At 54.2% G+C, this 24,504-nt stretch overlaps 1 protein-coding gene across 3 annotated transcripts; it reads left to right on the forward strand.

The window, feature by feature from the left end:
- The first annotated feature begins 14,286 nt into the window (after window positions 1-14,286).
- Window positions 14,287-21,330, forward strand: ZNF853 (zinc finger protein 853). 3 transcript variants are annotated; one of them, XM_053893953.1, is made up of 4 exons: window positions 14,287-14,696; window positions 15,438-15,555; window positions 18,020-18,549; window positions 18,703-21,330. In XM_053893953.1, exons 1-4 carry the CDS (start codon window positions 14,685-14,687, stop codon window positions 19,942-19,944), a joined length of 1,902 nt encoding a protein of 633 aa, XP_053749928.1. In that variant the 5' UTR covers window positions 14,287-14,684; the 3' UTR covers window positions 19,945-21,330. The 3 variants fall into 3 exon arrangements, with proteins under 3 accessions (XP_053749928.1, XP_019278104.2, XP_019278103.2); XM_019422559.2 differs by having other exon boundaries at window positions 14,582-14,696; window positions 15,433-15,555; window positions 18,020-21,330; XM_019422558.2 differs by having other exon boundaries at window positions 14,583-14,696; window positions 18,020-21,330.
- Window positions 21,331-24,504: the final 3,174 nt, after the last annotated feature.

The raw sequence follows: 24,504 nt of genomic DNA on the forward strand, positions 1-24,504 counted from the left end.
GCTCTGTGCTGAAAGCCTGGAGCCTGCCTCAGATTCTGTGTCTCCCTCTCCCTGCACCTCCCCTGCTTATACTCTGTCTCTCTCTCTCTTTCTCTCTAAAGTAAATAAACATTTAAAAAATTAAAAAAAAAAAACAACAAACTTAGTAAACGTGAACGGCAGCAATGCCCTGTCCACAGTCATCAGGGAGAGAAGACGGGATACAATTTTAGGCACTTCTTTTGACAGAAACCCAGAGGATAGTGTCCCCTCCACTGTGCAGGGGCGCCCCAGGGCTGTCTGCTTCCCTTGGTTTTTTCCTAGCATGCGATGGAAGGTATGAGCTTTGATTTCTCATTTACTAGTTTGGGGAAGGAAAGGTCCCGGTAACTACGAGGTTGCACTGCCCTGGGCTAAAAGTGAGGAATGACAGAGGGTCACAGTGAACAGCGAGCAGTAAAGGGCCGAGATTAACCTGTGGGATGAAATGTAACCCTGCGGTTTGTCTGCCCTTGTGTTCCTGGCCAGAGGCCATGACAAGAGAGCAGACCAAACCAGATTGCCTAATAAATTCCTGTGTGTGTTTTTTCAAGTCTGGAGTTCGGGGCATCCCGCAAGATAAGGAGCAATGAGCCAGAGGCAGCTGCGTGTTAAGGGCCATCCTTGGTTGGAAAGGACCCCAACCGCAAGCGCTTTCTCAGCCACAGGAGCCTGTGGCTTTCGGGGGTTCCCCGCCATGCTCAGCCAGTGGGTAAGAATCAGCCTGCAAGTGAAGCCCCTGCAGGAATCTGTTTTTCTTTCTTTGTTTTTTGCTTTTTTGGTTTTTTTTTTTATAATTTAAAAAAATGTTTTTATTTTATTTTTGAGGCAGAGAGAGACAGAGCATGAGCGAGAGAGGGGCAGAGAGAGGGAGACACAGAATCCGAAGCAGCAGGCTCCAGGCTCCGAGCTGTCAGCACAGAGCCCGACGCGGGGCTCGAACTTCCAAAATTCCTTAGAGACTTACTCTATCCCTGACCCCCTCCCAACCTGAGGGCATATAATGAGTTACCTGTCACATTCCCAGTGCAGCTCTTCCTGCCCACAAGTCCTGTCCCCTTGCTTTAATAAAATCACCTTTTTGTACAAAAGACGTCTTCAAGAATCCTTTCTTGGCCATTGGCTCCGGACCACCCCGCCATCAACCCAAAAACTTCATCACTGGTCCCAGGAATTCAGCTGCCATTTTCAAGGCTACTTCAGAGCCTGGTCCCAGGGCAGAGTAAGGTCAGATGTCACAAAGTTTACTGCTCTTACCAACATCAGCCATTTTTTTAAACAGGTACTTCTTGGGATGCTGCAAGCTTTTAGCTCAATGCTAGTCATTCAAAAAGGTTGATTTTGTATTGCTGTTATGAAGGGGCTGGCTTTCGGAATCCCTTACTCCACGATTTTCATTGACTTCAATTCCTTAGCATTCCATTTTGAATTTATATGTTGATATTTTAGCTATATCTCAGGATTTTAGTTTAGTTAATTTTTTTTGGGGGGGGGTTCTCTAGGGATTGTAATTACGGGTGCCTAACTAGACTGTGGTCTACTAGGAGTTAGTATTTTAACACTTAGAGCAAAGTGTACAAACCTTACAACTTTACCGCAACATTATACGTATTTTAAAGATAGTATTTTAACACTTAGAGCAAAGTGTACAAACCTTACAACTTTACCGCAACATTATACGTATTTTAAAGAACTTGAGAAAATTCGTCTATTACATTTATTTGTATATTTATCATTTTGTTGCTCTTTCTTGGTTCCTTAAGTTCTAAGCTTCCCTCTGGTATCATTTCTCTTCTGCCTGAACACCTCCCTTTAGCATTTCTTTGAGAGCAGGTCTGCTAGTGATTAATTCTCTTAATCTTCTTTGATCTGAGAACGTCTTTCTTCACCTTCCTCCCTAAAAGGTATTTTTGCCCCACATAGAATCCTGGCTTGATTATTTCTTCTATTTAAGCACTTTAAAAATGTTATTCCACTGATGGGGCACCTGGCTCAGTCAGTGAGCATGTGACTCTTGATCTCAGAATTATGGGTTCCAGGGGCACCTGGGTGGCTCAGTTCGTTGGGCGTCCAACTTCGGCTCAGGTCATGATCTCATGGTTCGTGGATTCGGGCCCTGCGTCGGGCTCTGTGCTGACGGCTCAGGGGCTGGAGCCTGCTTCAGATTCTGTGTCTCCCTCCCTCTACTCCTCCCCTGCTCACACTCTGTCCCTCTCAAAAATAAATAAACATTAAAAAAATTTTTTAAGTAAAAAAAAAAAAAGAATTGTGGGTTCCAGCCCATGTTGGGTGTAGAGACTACTTAAACATAAAATTTTGTGGGGAGGTGCCTGGGTGGCTCAGTCAGTTAAGCGTCTGACTTTGGCTCAGGTCATGATCTCACAGCTTGTGGGTCCGAGCCCCACGTCGGGCTCTGTGCTGACACTTCAGAGCCTGGAGCCTGCTTCAGATTCTGGGTCTCCCTCTCTCCCTCTCTGCCCCTCCCCTGCTCACTCACTCACTCTCTCTCAAAAAATAAATAAACATTAAAAAAAAATTTTTTTTAATAAAAAAGTAAAAAAAACCTTGGGACGCTTGGGTGGCTCAGTTGGTTAAGCGTCTGATTTCAGCTCAGATCATGATCTTATGGTTCGTGAGTTTGAGCCCCACATCAGGCTTGCTGCTGTCAGCGTAGAACCCACTTCAAATCCTCTGTCCCCCTCTCTCTGACCCTCCCCTGCTCATTCTCTTCCCCTCCTCCTCAAAAATAAATAAACATTAAAAAAATAAATAAAATCTTAAAATATTCCACTGTTTTCTGGCCTCCATAATTTTTTTTTTTTTAATGTTTTATTTTATTTTTTGAGAGACAAAGCGCGAGCAGGGAAGGGGCAGAGAGGAGGAGACAGAATCCAAAGCAGGTTCCAGGCTCTGAGCTGTCAGCACAGAGCCCGACACGGGGCTCGAACCCACGAACCGCAAGATCATGGCCTGAGCTGAAGTCGGACGCTCAACTAACAGAGCCACCCAGGCACCCCTCGAATCCGGAAGTGTAAGTCTTTAACCAAATTCAGGATGTCTCCAGTCATTATCTCTTCAGGTATTTTCTCTGCATCATCTGTTTCTCCTCTCCATCAGGGTCTCATGACACGAATGTCCAACCTTCTGATTCTGATACTGCTCTGTACGTCACTGATGCTCCTTATTTTCTCAATCCTTTTCACCCTGTAATTTATATTTACCTGTCCTCAATCTTACTGACTCTTTCATTTGTCATCTATTCTGTTACTGAACCCATTCAGTGATTTGGTTTTTATATTTCAGATACTGGGTTCTTTTATTTTGAAGTTCTAAAGTCGTCTTTTTTATACAGTTTATGTCCATCTGCTGAAAACATGCTCCATTCATTTCAAGCATATTTACCTTTCCCTCGTGGAGGATAGTTACAATATAGCTGCCTTAGGCTCTTTGATAATTTCAACATCTGGGTCATCTCAGGGCTGGTAAATGGGGATTGTCTCTTCCCTTGTGAATCGGTCCCATTTTCCCGGTTCTTGGTGTGTTGAGTAATTTTGGATCATAGGCTGTACATTTGCAATACTGCTTTTTGTTTGTTTTTGTTTTTGAGACACTGGGTCCTGTTACTTTCTCTGGAGAACATCGGAATGGTGCTTTTTTGTTTGCTGAAAGCAGGTGGTCAGCCCGGTTGAATCACACATCCCTTCCTCCTGTGTTCAGCGGTTCCAATGACAGTTCAGTTTTCAAAGACTTTGCTACATATCTGAGTGCGGCCCATGGAGGCACCGTTGGGACATGTATTCGTTGATACGCAGAATTAGGGGAACCCATTCCCAAGCTCCCTCCTCTCCAGAATTTCCTCCACACTCCCCAGGTCCCCTTTTCCAGATTCTTCCGCAAGATGAGATTCTCTAAGAATGTCTGTCCCGCCCCCAAACCCGCTGCAGGCACATTTCTTTATGACTGGGCCTCCTCCGGAGTGAAGAGAGAAAAGACAGAGGGAAACAAATCATTCTTCACACAGCAGGGACCCTTTGTCCACGTTCCTCCATCCAGAAAGTGGGTCTTCTCTCGGGATGTTAGGTGTCCACGCCCCCTCCCCCACCATGGCAATGAGGTTCCTCAATGGCTCTGGCCTCAGGGTAGGACTAGGGAGAAAAGGAAGAAACATGTGGTGATTCTTCTCCCACACTCCTGCTCATAGGGGCCACTGTCCTGGTCTTCTGGCCATAAACACTAGTGTTTCTTGAAGGTTTTACTGTCCCCACCTGTTACGCAAGGCCCCGCTTCAGCTGGCCCTCAGCCCAAGGCCAGTAGATAAAGGAGATTAAAAAAACAAACAGGAAACCTCCTCTGCCATACTGGTTTCTCTTCATGTTTTGACTTTCCTTCCCAACCTGCCTGCTAGTACTTACTTTTCACAGCCTTCAGGTCATTGCTTTTTGGGGTTTTCCAGTTTTCAGTTGTAATCAGCCGATGAGGGAGATGAGTCCCCTTTTATCTCCTTAGAAACCCTTCCCACAGATGCCGTTTGCTCTTTCCTTAGGCCTGGGGATTACTATTCAAGAGGCAGAGAACTAATTCCAGACCCTTATGCACCAGGCTTGGGGGCTTTCTGGTAATACAGTCTTAGAAAACCTAGGTTGATTGCCAATTAATTTCATTTCTGGGGGCATAATTATACATTGGCCATGGCCAGTGGTTTCCGAAGGTTGTGCCACTCTTTCTTTTTTTTTAATGTTTATTTCTAAGAGACAGAGCATGAGTGGGGGAGGGGCAGAGAGACAGAGAGAGAGAGAGAGAGGGAGTGAGAGAGACAGAATCTGAAGCAGGCTCCAGGCTCTGAGCTGTCAGCACAGAGCCTGACGTGTGGCTCGAACCCACGAACCGCGAGATCATGACCAGAGCTGAAGTCGGATGCTTAACCGACTGAGCCACCCAGGTATCCCCGGCCCGGCCACTCTTGAGCCCCCAACAGCACTTTGACCGCATGTTGCATTGATGACCCAGCTTGGTGTGGATTAACTGCTGAGTCCCGAGTCCTCCCTCTAGTGGCCTTGACCCAGGGCCTGGATAGGGAACCCCAGGCGGGGGTAGGACAGCAGAAGCCCGTAGTGGATGCCAAGATCCACAATCCAGATCCTCCTCCCGCCTTAGGGTTGAAGGATGTGCCCTCCTGGGCTGCCAAGACAGCGCCTACCTGCTGGCCATTCTCAGACTTGCATCCTCTGAAGAGCAACACCTCCCTTGGGGGTCACGGCCCCTCCCCTTATGTAATGATTGATGCCAGTTTACGAAGTCCGGGCCCTCTTGCCCCAGCTCGTGACCAGTCTGAAGACCCTCTTGGCTTCAGAGGTCTCCATCGGGTTGCCTGGGGGCTTCACTGAGACCACGCCACACTTCAAAGCCTTCCTCGGCGTGGTCCTGCCTTTCCCCTTCTCCATTCCAGTTCCCTGCTCTCTGTAGTGAGGCAGGTTCGTCTCCATCCCAGAGTCAGCGTCCTAGGAAACCAAACCTGTCACGGAGCCCCCTCTGCCGCCAGGCCTAGGCTGTGTCCTCTGTGCTAAAGGCAAGGTTCAGGTACAGGCACTGGGTGGCAGGCCATAGCGGCCAGCATGGAGCCGTGGCTCAGCCTGCTGTTCTACAGACCCAGAGGGGTCAGCTTACATGCATCACGTGTCTTCTTTCTGGGCTGCCCACTGGTTTCCTTAGCTGTAGCCACTGATTGGAGTATCCACCCACCGCTTGAAAACTGATTTCCGCGCCACCCATACGATACCTAAATTGCAAAGCTTCCCCGCTTTGCTTCTTGGAGGCTTACTGCTGCCTTCTGGCTTCAGCCAGGAGACTGTCCTTCTATCCCTGCTGAAGACTAGGAGGCTCACTTCAGTGGCCTGGTGGCACCACCGGGCTGATAAAGTGCTTTCTAACGATCCTGGTGTCTCTTCACTCACCCATCTCTCAAATCAAGGGTGAAGTCCTCTGAGCCCCTTTGGGAGAGACAGTAGAAGGGGGAACGGAACCTGGGGCAGGGGCAGAATGCCCCTGTTCGGTGCAGCCCAGGGCTCCAGCCCCAACGTCTCTGTATTCCTTCCTCAATCCAGGCCAAGGGCAGTGCCCCCAGGCACAGAGCTATGTTTGGTTCGGGTTGGCATTGGCTCCCCTGGAAACTGCTCCACCACACCCTGTGGGCAAGCTGGCACAAAAACACAGACTCCCATCTGCACTGAAGCCTCCCGTTCAGCCTGACCCAAGAAGCCACACTGTGCTTCCTGTGCGTAACTTTTCTCACGGTCTCTTTCACCCCTACTCCCTGCTCCCCCCCCCCCCAATTCATATTACTGAAGTTCCAGCCCCTCTACGACCTTATCTGGAAATGGGGTAATTGCAGATGTCGTTGGTTAAAATGAAGTCATCAGGCTGGGCCCTTGTCCAGTGTAACAGGTGTCCTTATAAAAAGGGGAAATTTGGACACCACACACACAGGGGGAACACCATGTGAAGATAAAGGGGTGATGCTTCTACAAGCCAAGGAACGCCACAGATCGACAACAACACCGGAAGCCGGAAGAGGGGCATGGAACAGACCCACCCTCACAGCCTCAGAAGGAACCGCCCTTCCCAACACCTTGATCGCAGACTTCTGGCCTCCAGAGCTGTCCCACATTCATCTCTGTGGCGTCTGCCCGTTGTGTAGTATTTCGTCATGGCAACCTCAGGAAACTCAAAGAAGAGTCCAAGTGGAGCTCCCTTCCGGTGACCCAGGAATCAACCTGAGACCCAGGTGTTGGCCTGTGGCTACCTGTGCTCTGACATGCTCTGAGAGCAGCCCCACGAAAGCCCCGGTTCCACCTGGGCCTCAGCAAAGGAATGCTGAGGTCTTCCTGGACGGGAATGAATGCCATCAGATGGAACCATCCTATAGTGTGGGCCTGGCATCCCTGTCCCCTTCCAGTGATCCTCGAGCACCTCAACATCAGAGGACTCACGGTCTCAGGTGGCCCTAGCTGGTACCAGGATCAGTTGTTTCAACAGAACACCTCCCCTCCCCCGCCCCCATCCCGGAACACGTGTGGGAATCTCTGTGCTTTGTCCTCATCTTGGCCCAATAGCCAGTTTCGAATCCCACATTTTCCTGGGGCGTCTGGGCCTCAGTGCCACTCCTACTACCAATTTCTGCATTTGTGAGGGTTCTCTGTTTGCAGAAACCAACCCCGAGTGAGTTAGGCAAGGAAAAGGGGTTCCATGGAAGCACACAAGCGCTCGTCACAGCCAGGGTGGGACCCTGCAGCTCCTGCACTGGTGCGTTCAACCCAGCCACCTCTGGTTCCCGTGTGCCTCCGCTCCACCTCCCCGGCAGAGGCAGAGGATTATCTGCCCGCGTTGGGTCACATGCCCCCCACTGAAGTTTGGATTATTATACCGAATGGTTTTCGCTCTGCTAGCAAGTGTTTGGTTATTTTATTGATTCGTTTGGTTATTTTATTGATTCATTTGACAAATACGTGTTGCGTGTCAACTGAAGGAAGTATTGGGAAGACAAGGGTGACCAACCCAGACGAACTCTTTGCCCTTGCAGCGGCAAGACCCCAATCAGATTGTAAAAGCAGAATCAGGCGAACGCCATGGGTTCCTGGTGCTCTGAGAGGGAACACTGCGGGGAGGAGGGAGGGGATTGACCTGAGGAAGCCACGCCCGACCTTTGCTCCCTGGGCCACCACCATGAGTGCTTTAGATGCATTCCAAGCCATCAGCGCTGCTCCCCAGCCTGTCATTCTTCCCAGGATCATATTCCAAACCTCCTCCACCCTCCCCAGTGGGAGAGAAAACTTCCTGAAGCCCCAAGCCGTCAGCTGGGTGCAAGTCTGTCACATTCTGCCCCCTACTGAGGGACCCGCTCCTGGCCCATGGTCTGGTCTTCTCTGTCTCTTCTTCTCTCTGTCCCTTTTGCTGTCTCTGCTGTGTCTCTCTCAGTAAGGAAAAAAAATAAATCAAAAGCTTCAGATTTTAGAAACTGGAACTCAGATGGACCTGGAAGGACCTACTTAGCAGAAGACTAAGCTATCAGAGGGGGAAGCCAAAAAGAACAACCTGATCCCCGTCCCCCTCCCCACTGCCCAGAAAGCCTTCAGAACCTGAGGTTCCCAGTAGGACTGGAAACGGAAAGATTGCTGCCAGGTGGGTCTCCAGACCTCCCCTCCCCCTTCACATCTGCTCTGGCAAAAGCCTGGTACCAACCAGGCTCTGACTCTGGGGACGCTGGGCAGAGCCAAAGGCAGGAAGAGTTCTTGAAACCATGGGGATTTAGTGAAATCTGCTTTCTCAAATCTGAGTCTTCTCTTTCCCCATTTGGCTCCTAGAACGCTCATGGCCAAGTTACTTGCCCAGGCAGGTGATCAAACGAGTCCTTTCTAGACAAACTGAGCGGCCCGAGACAAAACACTAAGAGAAGCTGGAGGACACCCCTCCCCGTGGCGGGCTCCCCAACTGTCCACACCCCTCTCTTGCATGCCGATCGATTGACTCCACACCACAGCCCAGCATCACCTGGCAGCTTAGGAAATCCTCCAACAAGAGAAATGAAACAAATACTTTGTTGTTCTTGTTGTTGTTGAAATGAATTGGGGCAAACAAGGATGATGAAGGAAGCAGGAACAAAGTTAGCTGTCTTCAGAGAGATGGGAGCCAACATTGCAATTGTGAAGCAAGAACACGCGTAAGGAAAAAACCCAGTCCGAGAATAAGAAAGCTCTGAAATTAAAGAGAGGGTTGCAGAAATAAATGCACAAAGAGTGGAGGGTAGTGATGAGAAAATCTTCTAGAAAGTGTAACCAAGAGGTGAAATGATGAAAAAATGGGAGAGAAATGACAACATGAGATGATCAGGGACCAGAATGGCACAGGACATCCTCAACAGCAACACTGGACAAGGAAACAGTGTCTTTAGAGTCTGGGGAGAAGCAGGGGCGCCTGGGTGGCTCAGTTGGTTAAGTGTTCGACTCTTGATCTCCACTCAGGTCTTGGTCTCAGGTCTCTGATCTCAGGTCTTGATCTCAAGGTCATGAGTTCAAGCCCCGTGTTGGGTTCCATGCTGGGTGTGAAGCCTACTTGAAAATAATAATAATAATAATAATAATAATAATAATAATAATAATGATGATGATAGGGGAGCCTGGGTGGCTCAGTCGGTTGAGCGTCTGACTTTGGCTCAGGTCATGATCTCATGGTTCATGGGTTGGAGCCCTGCATCAGGCTCAGTGCCGACAGCTGGGAGCATGAAGCCTGCTTTGGATTCTGTGTGTGTGTGTCTCTCTCTCTGCTTCTCCCCCATTCATGCTCTGTCTCTATCTCTCAAAACTAAAATAAACAAAAAAAGTTAAAAAAATAATAATAAAACAAAATCTGTGGAGAAGCCATTGCCCTTCTATAATCCATACCCAGTTACATGAAAGAGAAAAAGCTTTTTAGACATGAGGGCTCCCCAAATTTTACTTGCCATATACTTATTCTCAGGAAGACCACTCAAGAATGTGCTCCCCCAGAATGAAGGTCAGGATAATCCATTCAAGCTGCAACATTCCAATCACTCCCTTAGCTCATAAATGTGTGCCCTTCCGGCATGGGTTGGCAGGGGGCCCTGCTCTACAGAGTCACCAAATGTGCCAGCTCTTTGCCTGTTGCCTCTGGACCCAGTCTCCATCCCGCCATATGCTCCATTGCCGGAGGCCCGGAGACGGAAAACTCCATTTCCCAGGCTCCCTTGCCAGCTGGCCTCTGGCTAGATTCTGCTCATGGGAAGCACCAAGGAGGGATCCGAAGTCAGGATGGAAGAGAAGACATTTCCTGTTTCTGGTGGAGCCTTCACTGGCTGGTGAGTCTGGGCTGGTCGTTTCTTGCTTACACACCCCAGTTTCCAAGAGTGGCTACCATAGCCTCCCCGATACAGCAGTTGTGTCTCTCTATACTATCATTTTCCCCTCCTGCTCCTCTAGCCCTGGAGGTACTACTAATCTCTGGGTCGTCCCATTGTCCCCTGCGTAATACTGCAGCCCTTTTGAACATGTTTGTGACCATTTTCCTGCATTAAATGTTCTGCTTAATTACTTAAGAGTTCTGAGGTTTTCCTGACTGGACTGACAGCTCAGGCCGACTAAGGCTCTACCATCATGTGCTTGCACCACGGGGAACACATCTCTTCCAAGGCCACACGGCAGGGGAGGCGTGAGATGGAGATGTCACGCCAGCTCTTAAGTGCTTTGGCTTAGCCATAGCACGGGCCACTTCCTTTCACAGTCCCCTGGCCAGAGTAATTATTTAACCCCGGTTGAACTGCATGTAAGACTTGGAAATGTCGGGGAGCACTTGGGATATTTGGTGAGCGCTAAGGGTCTCTGTTATGACCTAATCAACAAGGAGAAACAGGTCACAGAGATTGATGTAGGGGGGAGAGAGAGAGAGAGAGAGAGAGAGAGAGAGAGAGAGAGAGAGAGAAAGAGAGACAAAGTCCCAGATGGTGACACTGGACTCCGAGCTGACACCAGCACTCTGCAGGGCAAACCGCCCAATTTGGATCCAGTGGAAGGAGGCTCCAGAGGGATGTCTGGAAACAGACAAATGAAATGAAACAAACAGATTTTCTGACTAATTTGACCAGGTGTAAAGTTGGTTTCACAGGCATTTACTGAGCCATAAGAGCATGTGAAAAGACTTTTCAGGAGATTCTAAAAGTGAATCAAAGCAAAATTTAAAAAGAAAAAAAAAAAAAAAAGATGAGAGATTAAGTCCAGGAAGAACTAAGGGTTGTACAAGAAGGAAACTGATACAAATAGTATCACTGGGCTCAGCAGTGAAAGATATTTACCGAGATGTACTTAGGGAAACAGTCAATGTGGATTTACCCCCAAACTGTCATAAAACCATATGGACAGGTGCAGTCTTGCCCTGCAGTTCCACAGCTGACCACCAGGGTCCCTCCAGACTCCACAAGTTAAGAGCATCACTCCCAGCAGGACTGCCCCCACTGTAGAGGTCAGCTGCAAGTTCAGGGGTCCCCAGGCCCCCAGCACTTCTGACCAACTGGCTACAAATTCAGGGATTCCTTTGACCTACTCAGGTTGGACAATAATTAACTAGATCAACTCAAAGAATTCCAGTAAATGCTATACTTACAATTGCAGTTTTACTACAAAGGATAGAAAGACAGACCAGCACTGGTTCCTGAAGAGATCCAGTCTGGGAGAGTCCTGAAGGTGGAGCTTCTGTGTCCTCTTTCTGGAAATAGAGCGCCCGTCACCAACCAGGAGGCTCACCTGAGTCTTGGTGTCCATAGTTTTTATTGGTGTTTCATTACATCCATACGTTGATCGAATCATTGGCCATGTGACTGACCTCAATCTCTAGCCCCAGAGGTTGGGTTGACATCACCAGCTCAGAGCCCCAACCCTGTAATCATATGGTTGGTCTTTTTGGTATGAGCAGACCCCAACCTGAAGCTAATCCCGCCCCCAACCCCCAAATAACAAAGACATTCCTGTCACTGGAGAAACTCCAAGAGTGTGGAAGTTCTCTCCCAGAAAACTGGATAAAGACCAGGCAAATTATTGTGGGCAGGACATGGACATATGTATGTGTGGCTTAAAGAGTTAAATCTGCATCCTCCAAAGTAGGCTGTCCATAGATACTACCTAAAATGGAAAAACCAAGTAATAGCACTATGAGCATGGTATTTAGAAATATGGCAAAGGGCGCCTGGGTGGCTCGGTTGGTTAAGCATCTGACTTCAGCTCAGGTCATGATCTCGCAGTTCGTGAGTTCGAGCCCCGTGTCAGGCTCTGTGCTGACAGCTCAGAGCCTGGAGCCTGCTTCCAATTCTGTGTCTCCTTCTCTCTCTGCCCCTCTCTCGCTCTCTCTCCCTCTCAAAAATAAATAATTTTTTGAGAGAGAAAGAGACAGAATGTGAGTGAGTTAGGGGCAGAGAAATAATTTTTGAGAGAGAAAGAGAAAGAATGTGAGTGAGTTAGGGGCAGAGAAAGAGGGAGACACAGAATCCAAAGCAGGCTCCAGGCTCTGAGCTGTCAGCACAGAGCCGGATGCGGGGCTTGAACTCATAAGCCATGAGATCATGACCTGAGCTGAAGTTGGACGCTCAACCAACTGAGCCACCCAGGTTCCCCTATAAATAAACGTTTTTAAACTTAAAAAAAAAAAAAATGGCAAAAAAATATCAGAAGAAAGTGGACTTGGAAATGAAAAGATTTTTGTTGTTGCTAATCCCTCCTAGAACAATTTGACTGACTCAATTCGCTTTGTGTATTACCTGGATCAAAGTTAAAGGGACGAAGAGGAAGAAAAAGGGTGGCCACTGTTTGTGAGGTGCTCAGTCATGGACAGGAGAAAGACTCTTCCGGATGGAGCTGTTGATATGGGAAGACGACTTATGCAGGTTTTGATTCTATAAAGGAAGCAGAGTCTGTGGAGGAATCAGAGAGGAGGCAGACCCAGAGGAAGTGGGAACCAAGGGTGGTCCCTCTCAGCAGCCACCGGAGAAGTGTCCAAAGCCTCCCAGAGGTGGGATGGCATGAGAGATTTAGTGACAGGGAGGTCACTTCACTGGTGACATGAGAGGGAGCTGTCCAGGTGGAGTGATGGGGCCCAGGCCAAGCTGGAGAGGGGGAAGGAGGGATAGGTAGACGGAGATATGGACAGATTGCAATGGGGCATCTTTCCAGGAAGTTCCGCCATGGGGGCAGGAGAGAGAAGGGGCTGCCTGGTTTTTAAGACGGGACAGCCGTAAGGATGAACAAACGCTCTTGGCAAGAAGCCAGCGGAGAGAGAGGTTCAAGATTTAAGGAGTGAGTGGATCATCTGGGTGGTCTGGGTGTGAGGTCTCCCGGGGGGAAGGAGGAGGCAGAGACAGCTCAGCCCTCCCAGGGGAGGTGAAGGTGCACACCTGCCGGGCCAGAGGGGGGATGCTCACTTACCCTTCAACTCCTGACACGCAGCGTGCGGTCCCTGTTCCACACATGCTAGGTAATAATTTGCCTCGTTACCCAACTGGAAGAGGCCATGGTGAATCCAGAATTTTCTGCCTCCAAAGATGGGCTCCCAATGCACTTGTTCCCCCGAAGAGGCAGAGGTGGCCCTCTGTCCTCTGGAGCACCCAGTCTGGGGGCAAGCTGCCAGAGAGAGGAGCTTTTCAGAGGGCTGGAGGAGAAGCCCCAAACTCCACTGCCCGTGGGGCCAGAAAGTGTCCAAATGGAACAAGGGGGGGGGGGGGGGCCAGGTGAGCATGGAGACGGTAGGGAGGGAAGACATCTGTGTCCCCCTCCAGGGAGGCTATTCCCAGACTCTACCCCAGGAACAGCTCTCCGAGGCCAGGTCTTTGGGTTTTTCAAGAGGATTGGAGTCTCCCGATTCTCATGTGAACTTTCCAGGTTAGGACAGTGCGGCAAAGCTGATAGGATATGGAGATGGTCAGGTAAGGCCTCCCCAGGCAGGGGTCAGCTTGGCGCGTCCAGGGAGGCCTCTGCACCGCGCTACTGGGGTGGGGGCCTGGGGAGGACAGAGGTTGGGGGCGGCGGAGGGGGGCTTGATCACCTGCCTTGCGCACAGAGGGAGCGAGCCGGGCTTACCCTTCAGTTAACAAGGTCTGGTCCTTCGGGGTCCCGACCCACTGTCCAAGCGGGCACAAACACCACGCCCCCCGCAGGCCTGCCTTCGCCATCCGGGGCTCCAGGAGGAGGGGTTCAAGGTGCGGAGGGGGAGGCCTCTTTGGGGTCCGCTGGGGGGCGGAATGGGGCCTCCCCATCAGGTGAGTGTCATCTAATTGAGCGCTAATGAACCACAACTAGTAGCCCGGCCAGGGGCGCCCTGAGACCGCACGCGTCCCCACGGTGGCGCGGGGGTGGGGGGGGTGGGGGGGGTGAGCAGGAGCCTGGAGCCGCCCCGCCCCCCTCGGGGCAGCGACAGTCTCGCCACCCCCGCGGGTGCGCGGCCGGGCCCGGAAGGGTTAAGCCCACCGAGCTCGCCGCGGCCTAGAGCGGCGGCGGCGGCGGCGGCGCGGGGGCCGGGGCGCGGGGCGCGCGGGTGGCGGGCGGGGGACAGGATGCGGATGCCGGGGGGACTTCCTGTGCCGGCCCCGCCGCCCCCGCCCCCGGTCCGGCCCGCCGCCCGCCGCCCGCTGCCGGCCGGACGCACGCTCGGGGGGGTGGCGGGCGAGCGAACCGGACCCCCGCGCGGGCCGCCCCCCTGCCCCCCCCGCCCCCCGGCGCCGGGCACCTGTGGCCGCCGGCCGAACCCGGCCGGACCCGGGCTGCCCCCGGCCCACCCGAGGCCGGTGTCGCCCGGCCCCCGCCGACCTCGGACCGGACCCCCGGCGCCCAGCCTCCTCCCCGCCCCCTTCCCCCGGGACGGGTGCCCGACACCAACTTCTGCTCGCGAACTCCGTTCTGCCCCTTTCTTGGCCCAGGGCGACCTCGGCAGCCCTGACAGCGACAGGCCCGCCGCCGCAGTGCCCAGAAAGGCCCCCGGGTGGCCCGGCGCCTCCCCGGCTCTTTCTGGATGGAGGCGCCTCAGGAAGGAGCCGGCTGACGCTTCGGCCTTGGCTGCCCAGCCCCTGCTGACCATGAACACACCTCCCCTAGTGCAGAGGCCGCGGTGAGGGGCAGGAAATGCTGCGCCAGGTGAGGCCCGTTGGGCGGGACGGCTCGGCGAACCTTCGGGGCGCTTCCAGTCTTTTCGACCGGACCCCCACAGAGACCTGGAGCTGTCCTGTTAGGAGGGGAGGCCGGCTGGATGTGGGGACACCTCTGCAGGGGCCGGGGGTGGGGCGTGGGGCGGGAAGGCCAGTGGAGGGGGGATGCAGGAGAGAGGTGGGGAACCCTCCCGACTTCAGGAGCCCCTGGGCCAGGGCTGGTTCTGTGGGTTGCTGGTGCTCTGGCCTAGGAATGCTGGCCGAACCCCAAGAGCAGCCTAGGAGGCCAGAGACCAGGGAGGTGAACAGGCTTGGCGGGGCTTTGTGGGGGGGGGGGGCAGTGGAACGTGAGGTTTCTCCGTCTTCTCTGCCAACTTCCTCAACTGTCCCTGCTGGGTCTCCAGCTCCCCATCCTAGTGGAGCAGTTGCACCGGCTGCCCCCTAAGGCTGGGGCTGAGTGTGGGCCCCGCAGAATCCCAGAATTCGGGAATGGAGGGACTGCCTCCCTGCAGGGGGCTGAACGGGCCTTGGGGAGCAGAGCTCCGGGCTGCCCTGCGCCTCCCTTCCCCAGCTGTGGCTCCAACTGTCCTTCTTTCCAGCCAGGGTAGGGCCCCTGGCTCTGGAGGCCCGAGGCTGAGGTGGAGGGCTCTCTGGCAGTCAGTGCCACGGGGCTGGGGGCTCACAGCACTCCTGCCCACCTGAACAGCTTCCTTCCTTCCTCTCAGCACAGCTGGCTCCCCGGGGTCTTGGTCTGAGCACTAGGATGGAGCTGGGGCCAGCGACTGAGACCTTCGTGCTGGAGCTTCGGTGTCTCGAAGATGGGGGCCCGGGGCCCGGCACCCTCTCAGGTGAGGGACTAGAGGGAGGTGGCTCTGACCCAAAGCGGGAGACGGTCCTCAGGCCCCGCGGAGGACCTTCTGACAGAGCCCGGCCTGCTGCGGGCGAGAGGGGGCTGCAGGGTGGCGGGCAGCCTGCTGTCCGCAAGGGTGCTCACCTGTGGTTTCGGGGTGCGGGGCTGGGGCAGGCTGCAGCCGCTCACCGCGGCCGAGTTCAGCTGCCTGGAGTGACACTGGCGGGTTCCCCTCAGGGTTTTCCGAGGCGGCTGTATCAGGCTGTGGTTGTGCCTGTGACGGGCTCCCCGACGATGCAGATATTCTCAGGCCATGCCTGGACCCTGGGTATGTGCTGGCTGGGAGCTACTGCTATTTCCCCAGTGGCCAGGTGGCCTCCACTGTCCCCCGACCTGTCCCTGGCTCCAGACTCAAGTTCTCAAGATTGAATTCAGGGGCTCTCTCCCACTGCCCTTTGTACCTCAGGCATTGGACCCCTTGCTTCTCTTTTCTCTGTGGCCTTCTCTGGCCTTGTCCACTTTTCCTGACCTCTGCTTCAATCCATCTTCCTCCCCTTTTGCCCAGAGGCAAATATGGCCCTGCAGAACCTTTCAAGATGCCTTCTCCCTCCGGGACACGGTCTGGGGAAACTTTCTATGGTGGTCATGCTCCTGGGGGCCACTTTCCTTCTCTGTGCTTTGAGGGCACTGACTGAGGGCCGGGCCAGGGTTGAACAGCATGAAAAGGACCAAGGCAATTAGAGGGGCTGTGTTGGGATGTGTGGCTAAACGACTCTCCTGGCTCAAATATTTAACTGGAAAAAGTCTTGCAAGGGCACGCACATCAGGTGACACTTAATAATATGTTTACTAAAAACATCATTGTTTAAAATGCTGGTGTTGCTGTAAGAAGCCAGGACTGGCCACACAGCCAAGTGCTGTGCTAGAAATGTGAGGACTCACACAGAAGCACGGTGCTCCTTGCTGCCTCGAGGCTTGGCAGGAGGCTGGAGTGTCTCAGACCTTGACATTGCTGGGGGAACAGGTTTTCATGGCTGTCTTCGCTCACCACACGCATACTCCCGACTGGTGTGTGTTTATGCGAAATGCATTCACTTGTCCATTAGCCTAAGCAAAGGTTATTAGGACTGGTTTTCTGAAAGGAAGTTATTTTCATATAGATATCCCTTGGTTTTATGAAATCAATACAATCCTGGCAAAGTGGCCGGAAAGCAAAATTTTATAACATCGAACCTCTGCTTTCTGTTACAAAACTGAAAATACGAAGCTGTAGGAAGAACAGACGTGGAAATCAGACTCGGAAATGGAGAGAGCCTCTTCGGATTTTCTGTGAACACAGCCTGAATGCTCAAAATGAGAGACAGACACGTGGATATTGTGCAGGAAAGTGAAATGTGACAATGGAGCGACTCTTACGTAGTGGGGCTTCCTCTACACCTGCACAACCCCGGGCCAGACGTTTCCCCCCTGGCATTCTCGCTATGTCCCTGGGAAGGGTTTATCTCCTTTTTCCAGACAGGGAAATTCAGGTTCCCAGAGGTGACATAACTGGCCAGTCACCATGTTGACTTGGGGCTATGGAATTAGTCCTTTCCATTCCTGAGTAATAGTCTCAGACACTTCCAGTCTTCAGGCTGTTTCAAACGGAGCTAGTTGTATCTTTGGTATTGCTAAAGTGTTTGTTAGTTTGCAAACTCATTTTCTAACTCACAGGGAGAGGGATTTTTCAAGCACCCACCAGGTTCTAGAGGCGATGCCGGGGCCCTTCTGGCTTTGCCCGTGAAGCCGGAAGTGTGGGTATCCCGAAGCTGTCACTGACAAGGAGGGCTCCGTGGCTGCGGGAGGTCGACGCTGGTAAGCGGTAGAGTTAGGGCCTGAACGGAGGACTTCCCGCTGGAAACTTTGTGCTGTCTCTGACCTTCGGTGACTTTTAGGACCGCTAGTGGTGATACTTCCAGGCGTTATTATTTACGGAGAAGGCAAGTTTTACTTCTGTGAGGTGTGACCCTAACTGAGGTCAGAGTTCAGCACGGGCTTGTGGCTTAGCTGTCCGAACGGCTTGTACGCGGATTCCCACTGGATGGTGGTGAAGCACGAGAGACTTCTCAGGGAACGGTGCTGGGGAGCCCCAGGCACCCAGGCTCTTGTCACTGCCAAGATCTAAGCGTGGAGCCTGTGTGGAGGGAGGCGCGGGGGAGAGGTGGAACAGCCAGGGTGCAGAGTGACGTGACCAGCAGTCCTGCGGGCGCATTTCTAAGCCAACCCCACACCTCTGGGCAATTCAGTTCCTGCCACGCTGCCATTGTCAACCGAGCCGGTGCTTTTGGGTCCCTGATGGGAGCTCACAGTGTGTCCTAGCGTGGCTGTCCATGGGGCCGGGTGAGCGGGGAGGTCCAGGGGGTCTGCACCTGAGAGCTGCCCGTAGATTTTTCTCTCCTGGCTTCCTGCCATTTCCACTACAGGTGGCAGCGGTGGGAGTGAGAGTCAGGAGGAAGAAGAGGCTCAGGAGAACGGCAGCCCACCGCGGCCAACAAGCTCAGCCCCGACGGGGGCCAGTGAAATGGCTGAGGAAGCACAGCAGGGGCAGCCGGAGTTGCAGCCACAACAGTCAGAACAGCAACCAGCGCTGCCACAACAGCCACGGCAGGAGCGGCGACCACAAAGCCGATCCCCAGGTCCGCAGCAACAGCGGCAAGCTGGCCGAGAATGGCTGCCTCGACAAGAGAAGCACCTGCAGGAAAACCCCCAACCTGTGCCACCTCAGCAGCTGAAACCACAGCTGCCGCCGATGCCGCCGCAGGAACAATCAGAGGAGCAGCAAGTGCCAGAGCAACACCTGTTGCAGCCACAGCAGAAACCGTTACCCCAGCACCAACAGTTACAGAAGCAGCAGCCACAGAAGCAGTTGTGGCAGCAGGAGCAGCAGCAGCAGGGACAGTCAGGGCAGCAGCAGGAGGAGGAACAATTCCAGCAGCAGCAGCAGCAGCAGGAACTGTTAAAACAGCAGCACCTGCAGCAGCAACAGTTACAGCAGCAGCAGAAGGCGGAACAGTTACAGCAGCAGCACCTGCAGGAGCAACAGTTACAGCAGCAGGAACAGTTACAGCAGCAGCAGCTGCAGCAGGAACTGTTACAACAGCAGCACCTGCAGCAGCAACAGTTACAGCAGCAGCAGCAGCAGGAACTGTTACAACAGCAGCACCTGCAGCAGCAACAGTTACAGCAGCAGCAGCAGGAACTGTTACAGCAGCAGCTGTTGCAGCAGCAACAGTTACAGCAGCAGCAGCAGCAGCAGCAGCAGCAGCCGCCGCAACGGCTGCAGCAACGGGAACAGCTTCAACAGCAGCAGCAGCAGCCCCCTCTGCTGGAGCCAGACGAGGAGGAAGAGGTGGAGCTGGAGCTCATGCCGGTTGACCTGGGGTCGGATCAGGAACTGGAGAGGCAGCGGCAGGAGCTGGAGAGACAACAGGAGCAGCGGCAGCTGCAGCTCAAACTGCAGGAGCAGCTGCAGCAGCTGGAGCAGCAGCTGGAGCAGCAGCAGCAGCAGCTGGAGGAGCAGCGGCAGGAGGTGCGGCTGGAGCTGACCCCGGTGGAGCTGGGAGCCCAGCGGCAGGAGGTGCGGCTGGAGCTGACCCCCGTGCAGCCCGAGCTGCAGCTGGAGCTGGTGCCCGCCGCGGGGGGCGGCGGGGCTTCGGCCCCGGGGGCGCCAGCCGCCGTCGTGGTGGCCCCCCCGGGCTACGTGGTGCTGCAGGAGCTCATGGTGCTGCCGGCCGTGGCCGCGCCGGCGGTGGTGGCCATCCCGGGCCCCGCGGGCAGCGCCGCCCTGACCCCGGCCAGGCAGCGGCGGCGGCGGCGCGCCCGGGACCGGCCGACCATCTGCGGGGAGTGCGGCAAGGGCTTCAGCCGCAGCACGGACCTGGTGCGGCACCAGGCCACGCACACGGGCGAGCGGCCGCACCGCTGCGGCGAGTGCGGGAAGGGCTTCTCGCAGCACTCCAACCTGGTGACGCACCAGCGCATCCACACGGGCGAGAAGCCCTACGCCTGCTCATACTGCGCCAAGCGCTTCAGCGAGAGCTCGGCGCTCGTGCAGCACCAGCGCACGCACACGGGCGAGCGGCCCTACGCCTGCGGCGACTGCGGCAAGCGCTTCAGCGTCTCGTCCAACCTGCTGCGCCACCGGCGCACGCACTCGGGCGAGCGGCCCTACGTCTGCGAGGACTGCGGCGAGCGCTTCCGGCACAAGGTGCAGATCCGCCGCCACGAGCGCCAGCTGCACGGCGCCGGCCGATCGCGGGGCCTGGGCCTGCTCCGCAGCACGCGCGCGGCCACCGGCGGCCCCGCGCGCCCCGAGCAGGCGGCGGGGGCCGCGGACAAGGCGCCGTGACCGTGGGGGGCGGGGAGCCGGGGTCGGTGAGGGCGCAGGTTCCTCCCGCCCTGTCCCGTGGTGTGCGCGCACCTCCTGGAAGCCGGCTGCGGAAGGGCTCCCGGCTCTGTCCCTGGTTAGCTGAGGGTAGGCTACGGTTACGCGCGGACCCTCGGAACGGCTCCTCGAGAAAAGCCTCTGGGGCCAAAGGGCACAGGTGTGGCACACCAGGACAGCCGCACAAATTCGTTGTTGGGTACCGGTCCGTGAGGAGTCCGCTAGAGCCCTTCCCCCAGAAAACTGGACTTTCTTGAAGTGACGGCCACAGGAAAAAAAAAAAAAAAACAAACCTGCCAGTGACACGTGTGACAGTTGGTGACATTTGACACGCATCGAACACTAACCCGGGAGTCGGATACCTGTGGCGAAACGCACACGAATAGGATTTGATCCTGGTGAAAATGACTTCGAGGAAAAGAAATGGGGGAGAAAGGAAAGTTATCTGCACTTTGTAGAAAACCATCAAGGCATTAGATTGTCCTCAATGGCGTTTGCCTTGAAAGTACTTTCTAGAATGAAAATTCATCAGGGTGGATGTAATCCTGATTAAAATGTTTGTGTTCATAAGCACAGGGTCAGAGTGTCCACTGGGTTAGTGCACAAATGCCAGGAAGCCCTTCTCTGGGCGGAAGGTAAAACCTCCCTCCAGGTTAACCCAGGGTTCCAGCAAGCGGTAGCCCTCCCTGCTGCCAAGTCCCCATGCCCACGGTGGCCTGTCAGTGACCTCTTGAATAGGAGCCCGCGGCTGAAGCAGAGGGCATTCTGGGAATGCTCTCCAAGGTCCAGGGGAGTGTTCCCCTTGGGGAAAGAGCTCCAAGGGAGCCCCACCCTGACCTCCCTGGGATCCAGCCGCTTTAGGCTTCTCAGATGCTGGCCCAGGGACTGAGGCTATGGGCTTGGGGCCCTGAGACCCAGGGGCAGGGTTTTCCTGGGCCCGGCTATGCAGGGGGCTGGCTCGAGAAGACCCTGCCTCGTGGCTGCAGTGGTGGGGATGGCTGCGGGGGGTGGGGGGCAGGGGGAGTCAGAGGGAGAAGTTGGGGGACGAAGTTTGGAAGCAACAGAAGTGCTCTCTACAACGTTTACAAAACCATCTGGGGGTCTGTATAGAGCATCGGCGATGCCCACGCCTGCGGGAAGGCGGACGGTGGAGGCGCCCGGCCCCTCCTGCCCCCAAGTGCTTCCTGCTCTTGACCACCACCTCCCCCCGCTCCCCGTGTGCAGCTGCTTAGATCCCGCACCTCTCTTTCCTCCCTGCTTCTCCTTTACTAACACAGCCTGCTACATTTTACGAATGTGTTGGTAAGTGAGAAACAAAAATTGAAAAATAAATTAAAATGAAGAAATGCATTGTCTCGTCTCTGTTTTCCCTGCCGGATTTTGCGTCTGGCCCCCGGTTTCATCTCTACAAAGCATTTTCCTGGTTGCTCTAGAGCAAGGGACGGCTTATTAAGTCCCATGCTCAGCGCCCTCACCCCAGACTCTTCTTTCCAACCTGAACCCCTTGGCCTCGGAGGAGCTGATTCCGTATAACCTTGCTGGGAGGGATGGGAGCCAGAGGACAGACGCTCGGGGAGGCCAGTTTTGGCATCTCCTAAGGACAAGCTTTAAATCAATTCAGAAGTGGCCCGTCTCCCCTCCCTCCGCCTCTGTTTACAGTGAGTGATTTCCTCTGTCTTTACACCGACAGGCCCATTTCCCCGAGTAACCATTCGCTGAGGGGATGGGGCATTAGATCTTTCAACTGGGGCTCTGACCCCTCCGGGGTGAAGGTCTGACTCATCCTGTCAGACGGGCCCCCTCGACCAGCAGAGATGCTGAAGGCAAGGGATCTGCGGGTAAGAGGCATAAGCTAGGGCCTCAAACCCAACCGCGGCATCAGGGGCGATAGGTGACACCCCCAGGTCTCTGTCAACCGTGTTCTTTGGCGAGTAGAATCCACGTGGGGGGTGAGCGGATCTGTGTGAGGCAGGGAGAGGCCTGGGCGGATGTTGATTCTCTGCCCACCTGTCCTTGGGCGGATGGATCTACAGACGTGTGGGCTCTCGCCATCCTGGCTGGCTGGCTTCCCCCACAAGCGCCAGTGGCTCTCCCATCATCCACTGTCTCAGAGAAGGTGAAGTGTCCCCTAAGCCGACTCAGAAGACTTGTGGAAGCCCCGCTCCCTTCCTCACATTTGGACAACGCTGGAGCCCCAGGGGAAGGTGGAAGCTTCCTCGCCTCTGTGGGGCTTTGCCTGAGACCTCTCCTTCCACCCCCCTCCTGTGCTGCTCGCCCGCCACCGGCCTCCCCCGGCCCTCTCCTTGAGTGACCACTGGCACATACCTGCTCTTCTGCAGTCGCCTCTGGGGAACGGAAGACCGGGGCCCGCGTGGGAAGACAGGCCAAGCCTGTTGGTAGGCGGAGGCCATGTCTTGGGAGGGGCCTGGTCGGAGTGCAGGACAGGCAGGCCCCAGGTGTTGAGAGGCATTGCTGAAGAGCTCACAGCCTAGTAGGAGAGGGACACACACCTAAATGGTCACACGTGGGGGGTGAGGGGACAGAGCAAGGGACTCCAACATGGGGAGCCAAGTGGCCTCCCAGAAGTCTTGCTGAGTCAGCAGGCATTTGCCTGGAGGTGAGGCCTGGAGACACCAGAGGGGAAGGTGGTCAGGATGGAAGTCACACTGCGCGATAGATCAGAGCCAGAGGGGACCTGGTGTGATTAGGAACAGTGAGTCTCGGAATCGCTGGGAGGTAGGTGCTACGGGAGACAGGTGGTGGAATGAGAGAGAGAGCTTAGGGACTGGATTTTGTGGAATCCATTGGCCCCAGACTCCCAGATTCTTCCTGGGTACAGCCTTGACTTCTCCCCAGAACTTTCCAGCATCTCTGTCACCTCTACCTGACTTGTCCATTCCAACAGGCATCTAAGCCCAGCCAAATATACTCCTGGAAAGCCCCATGAGTCAGGCCCTGTCCCCCGGGAGGCCTGCCCACCCCAATCCCTGCCCTCATCACCCGGCTCTCCCCCACCTTGCTTTTGCCACCTAACCACAAGCCAGCCCACTCCCCACTCCTTGCTACCGCCCGCCTCCACTCCTACCAGCAGTCTGAGCAGCAGCGAAAGGAATAGACACCCTCCTCGACGCCCCAGGGAGACAGGAGCCATGGCGCCTGAGCCATCTCTCACCCCTGTACTTTTACCTAAAACAAATGTCATGCGCAGATCCTCGGTGGGGGCCATGGGCTGGCCTGGTCCGGAAGCTGCGCTGTCCGCCCACCCGCCCTACCCAGAATTCCTAGGGCCCCTGGCTGCCATGCCCACTCCAGCGTCCCCACATCCTGAGCCCCTGTCTGTGGAGCTAGGAAGCCACCCTCAGCTCATCCCCATTCACAGCTCCCAGGGCTGCGTCGCACAGTTGGATTCCTGTGTCAGGAGTGGGGGGGTCCCAGTTGCAGAGACACGTGATACGCCAGGGCCCAGGGCTGTATGTAGCAGGGAGGGAGGCTCATCTCCTCAGCCCTGGCAAGGGCTCCCCTCCACCTGCTACCTGTTATTTCTGCCATGTCCATTGGTTCTTTGACTTGAGTCAGTGGTCGCCATATTCACTTTAGCTGTGCCCTCACTCATTGTGGGAGGCTGCTTTTCAGTATTGAGATCACTCTTCTTCCCTTCTGTGCTGGCAACCAGGTAGGCCTAAGTCACTTGTGTTGAGAGACATGAAGGGAAAATGCAGAGACATGACCGTTAAGAAAAGAAATTTCTTGGGACACCTGGGTGGCTCCGTCGGTTAAGCCTCTGATTCTTGATTTCACCTCAGGTCATGATCTCACGGTTTGTGAAATCGAGCCCAGAGTTAGGCTCTGCGCTGACAGCATGGAGCCTGCTTGGGATTCTCTCTCTCCCTCTCTCTCTCTCTTTGCCCCTCCCCATTGTGCTGTCTCCCTCTCTCTCTCTCTCTCAAAATAAATAAACTTAAAAACAAAAAGAAATTTCTTAATGCATGGGAATCTTGTAAAGGGGTCCAGACTCAAGGCTGGCATATCAAGTGAAAAAACACAATGTGAATTTAAAAATAAATAAATAAATAAAATAAAACCTCACAAGATTATCAAGAATACGACTAGTTTTAATTTTTCATATAATGACCTTATCTGCAAGGGTTTGCAAAAGGTAGGGATCAGGTTGTTTCTGTGAGGGAGTCAGTAGAGGGCTCCCTGTCTCCTGTACTTTAGGGACTATTGCTAGACAGAGTCTGTTTTGGATTCTGTGTCGTTCTCTCTCTCTCTTCCCCTCCCCTGCTCGCTCACTGTCTCTGTCTCTGTCTCTCAAAAATAAATAAATATTAAATTTTTTTTTAAATAAAGCAAGGAAGATTTGAATGCAAGCTCTTCTCTGGTTGGACGTTCTGTGAGATAAGGCTTTCTAATATTTCAATGTTAAAAAATTTAGACATTGTAGAAATAAAGATTGTGAGGCCCCCAGATGGTAGAAGGGCCTAGTTATGCCCTTAGGATCCTTCCCTGCAGGTGGGATGTGGT

This window comes from Panthera pardus, unplaced genomic scaffold (assembly GCF_024362965.1).
Source record: "Panthera pardus isolate Hobbes unplaced genomic scaffold, ASM2436296v1 HiC_scaffold_4, whole genome shotgun sequence".
Lineage (NCBI taxonomy): Eukaryota > Metazoa > Chordata > Mammalia > Carnivora > Felidae > Panthera > Panthera pardus.

What these genes read in the sequence shown, in the direction of transcription:
- ZNF853 (XM_019422558.2), top strand. An exon ending in GGGGCCCGGCACCCTCTCAG is followed by an intron (nt 15,556 to 18,019) that starts GTGAGGGACTAG and finishes TTTCCACTACAG; the next exon opens with GTGGCAGCGGTGGGAGTGAG.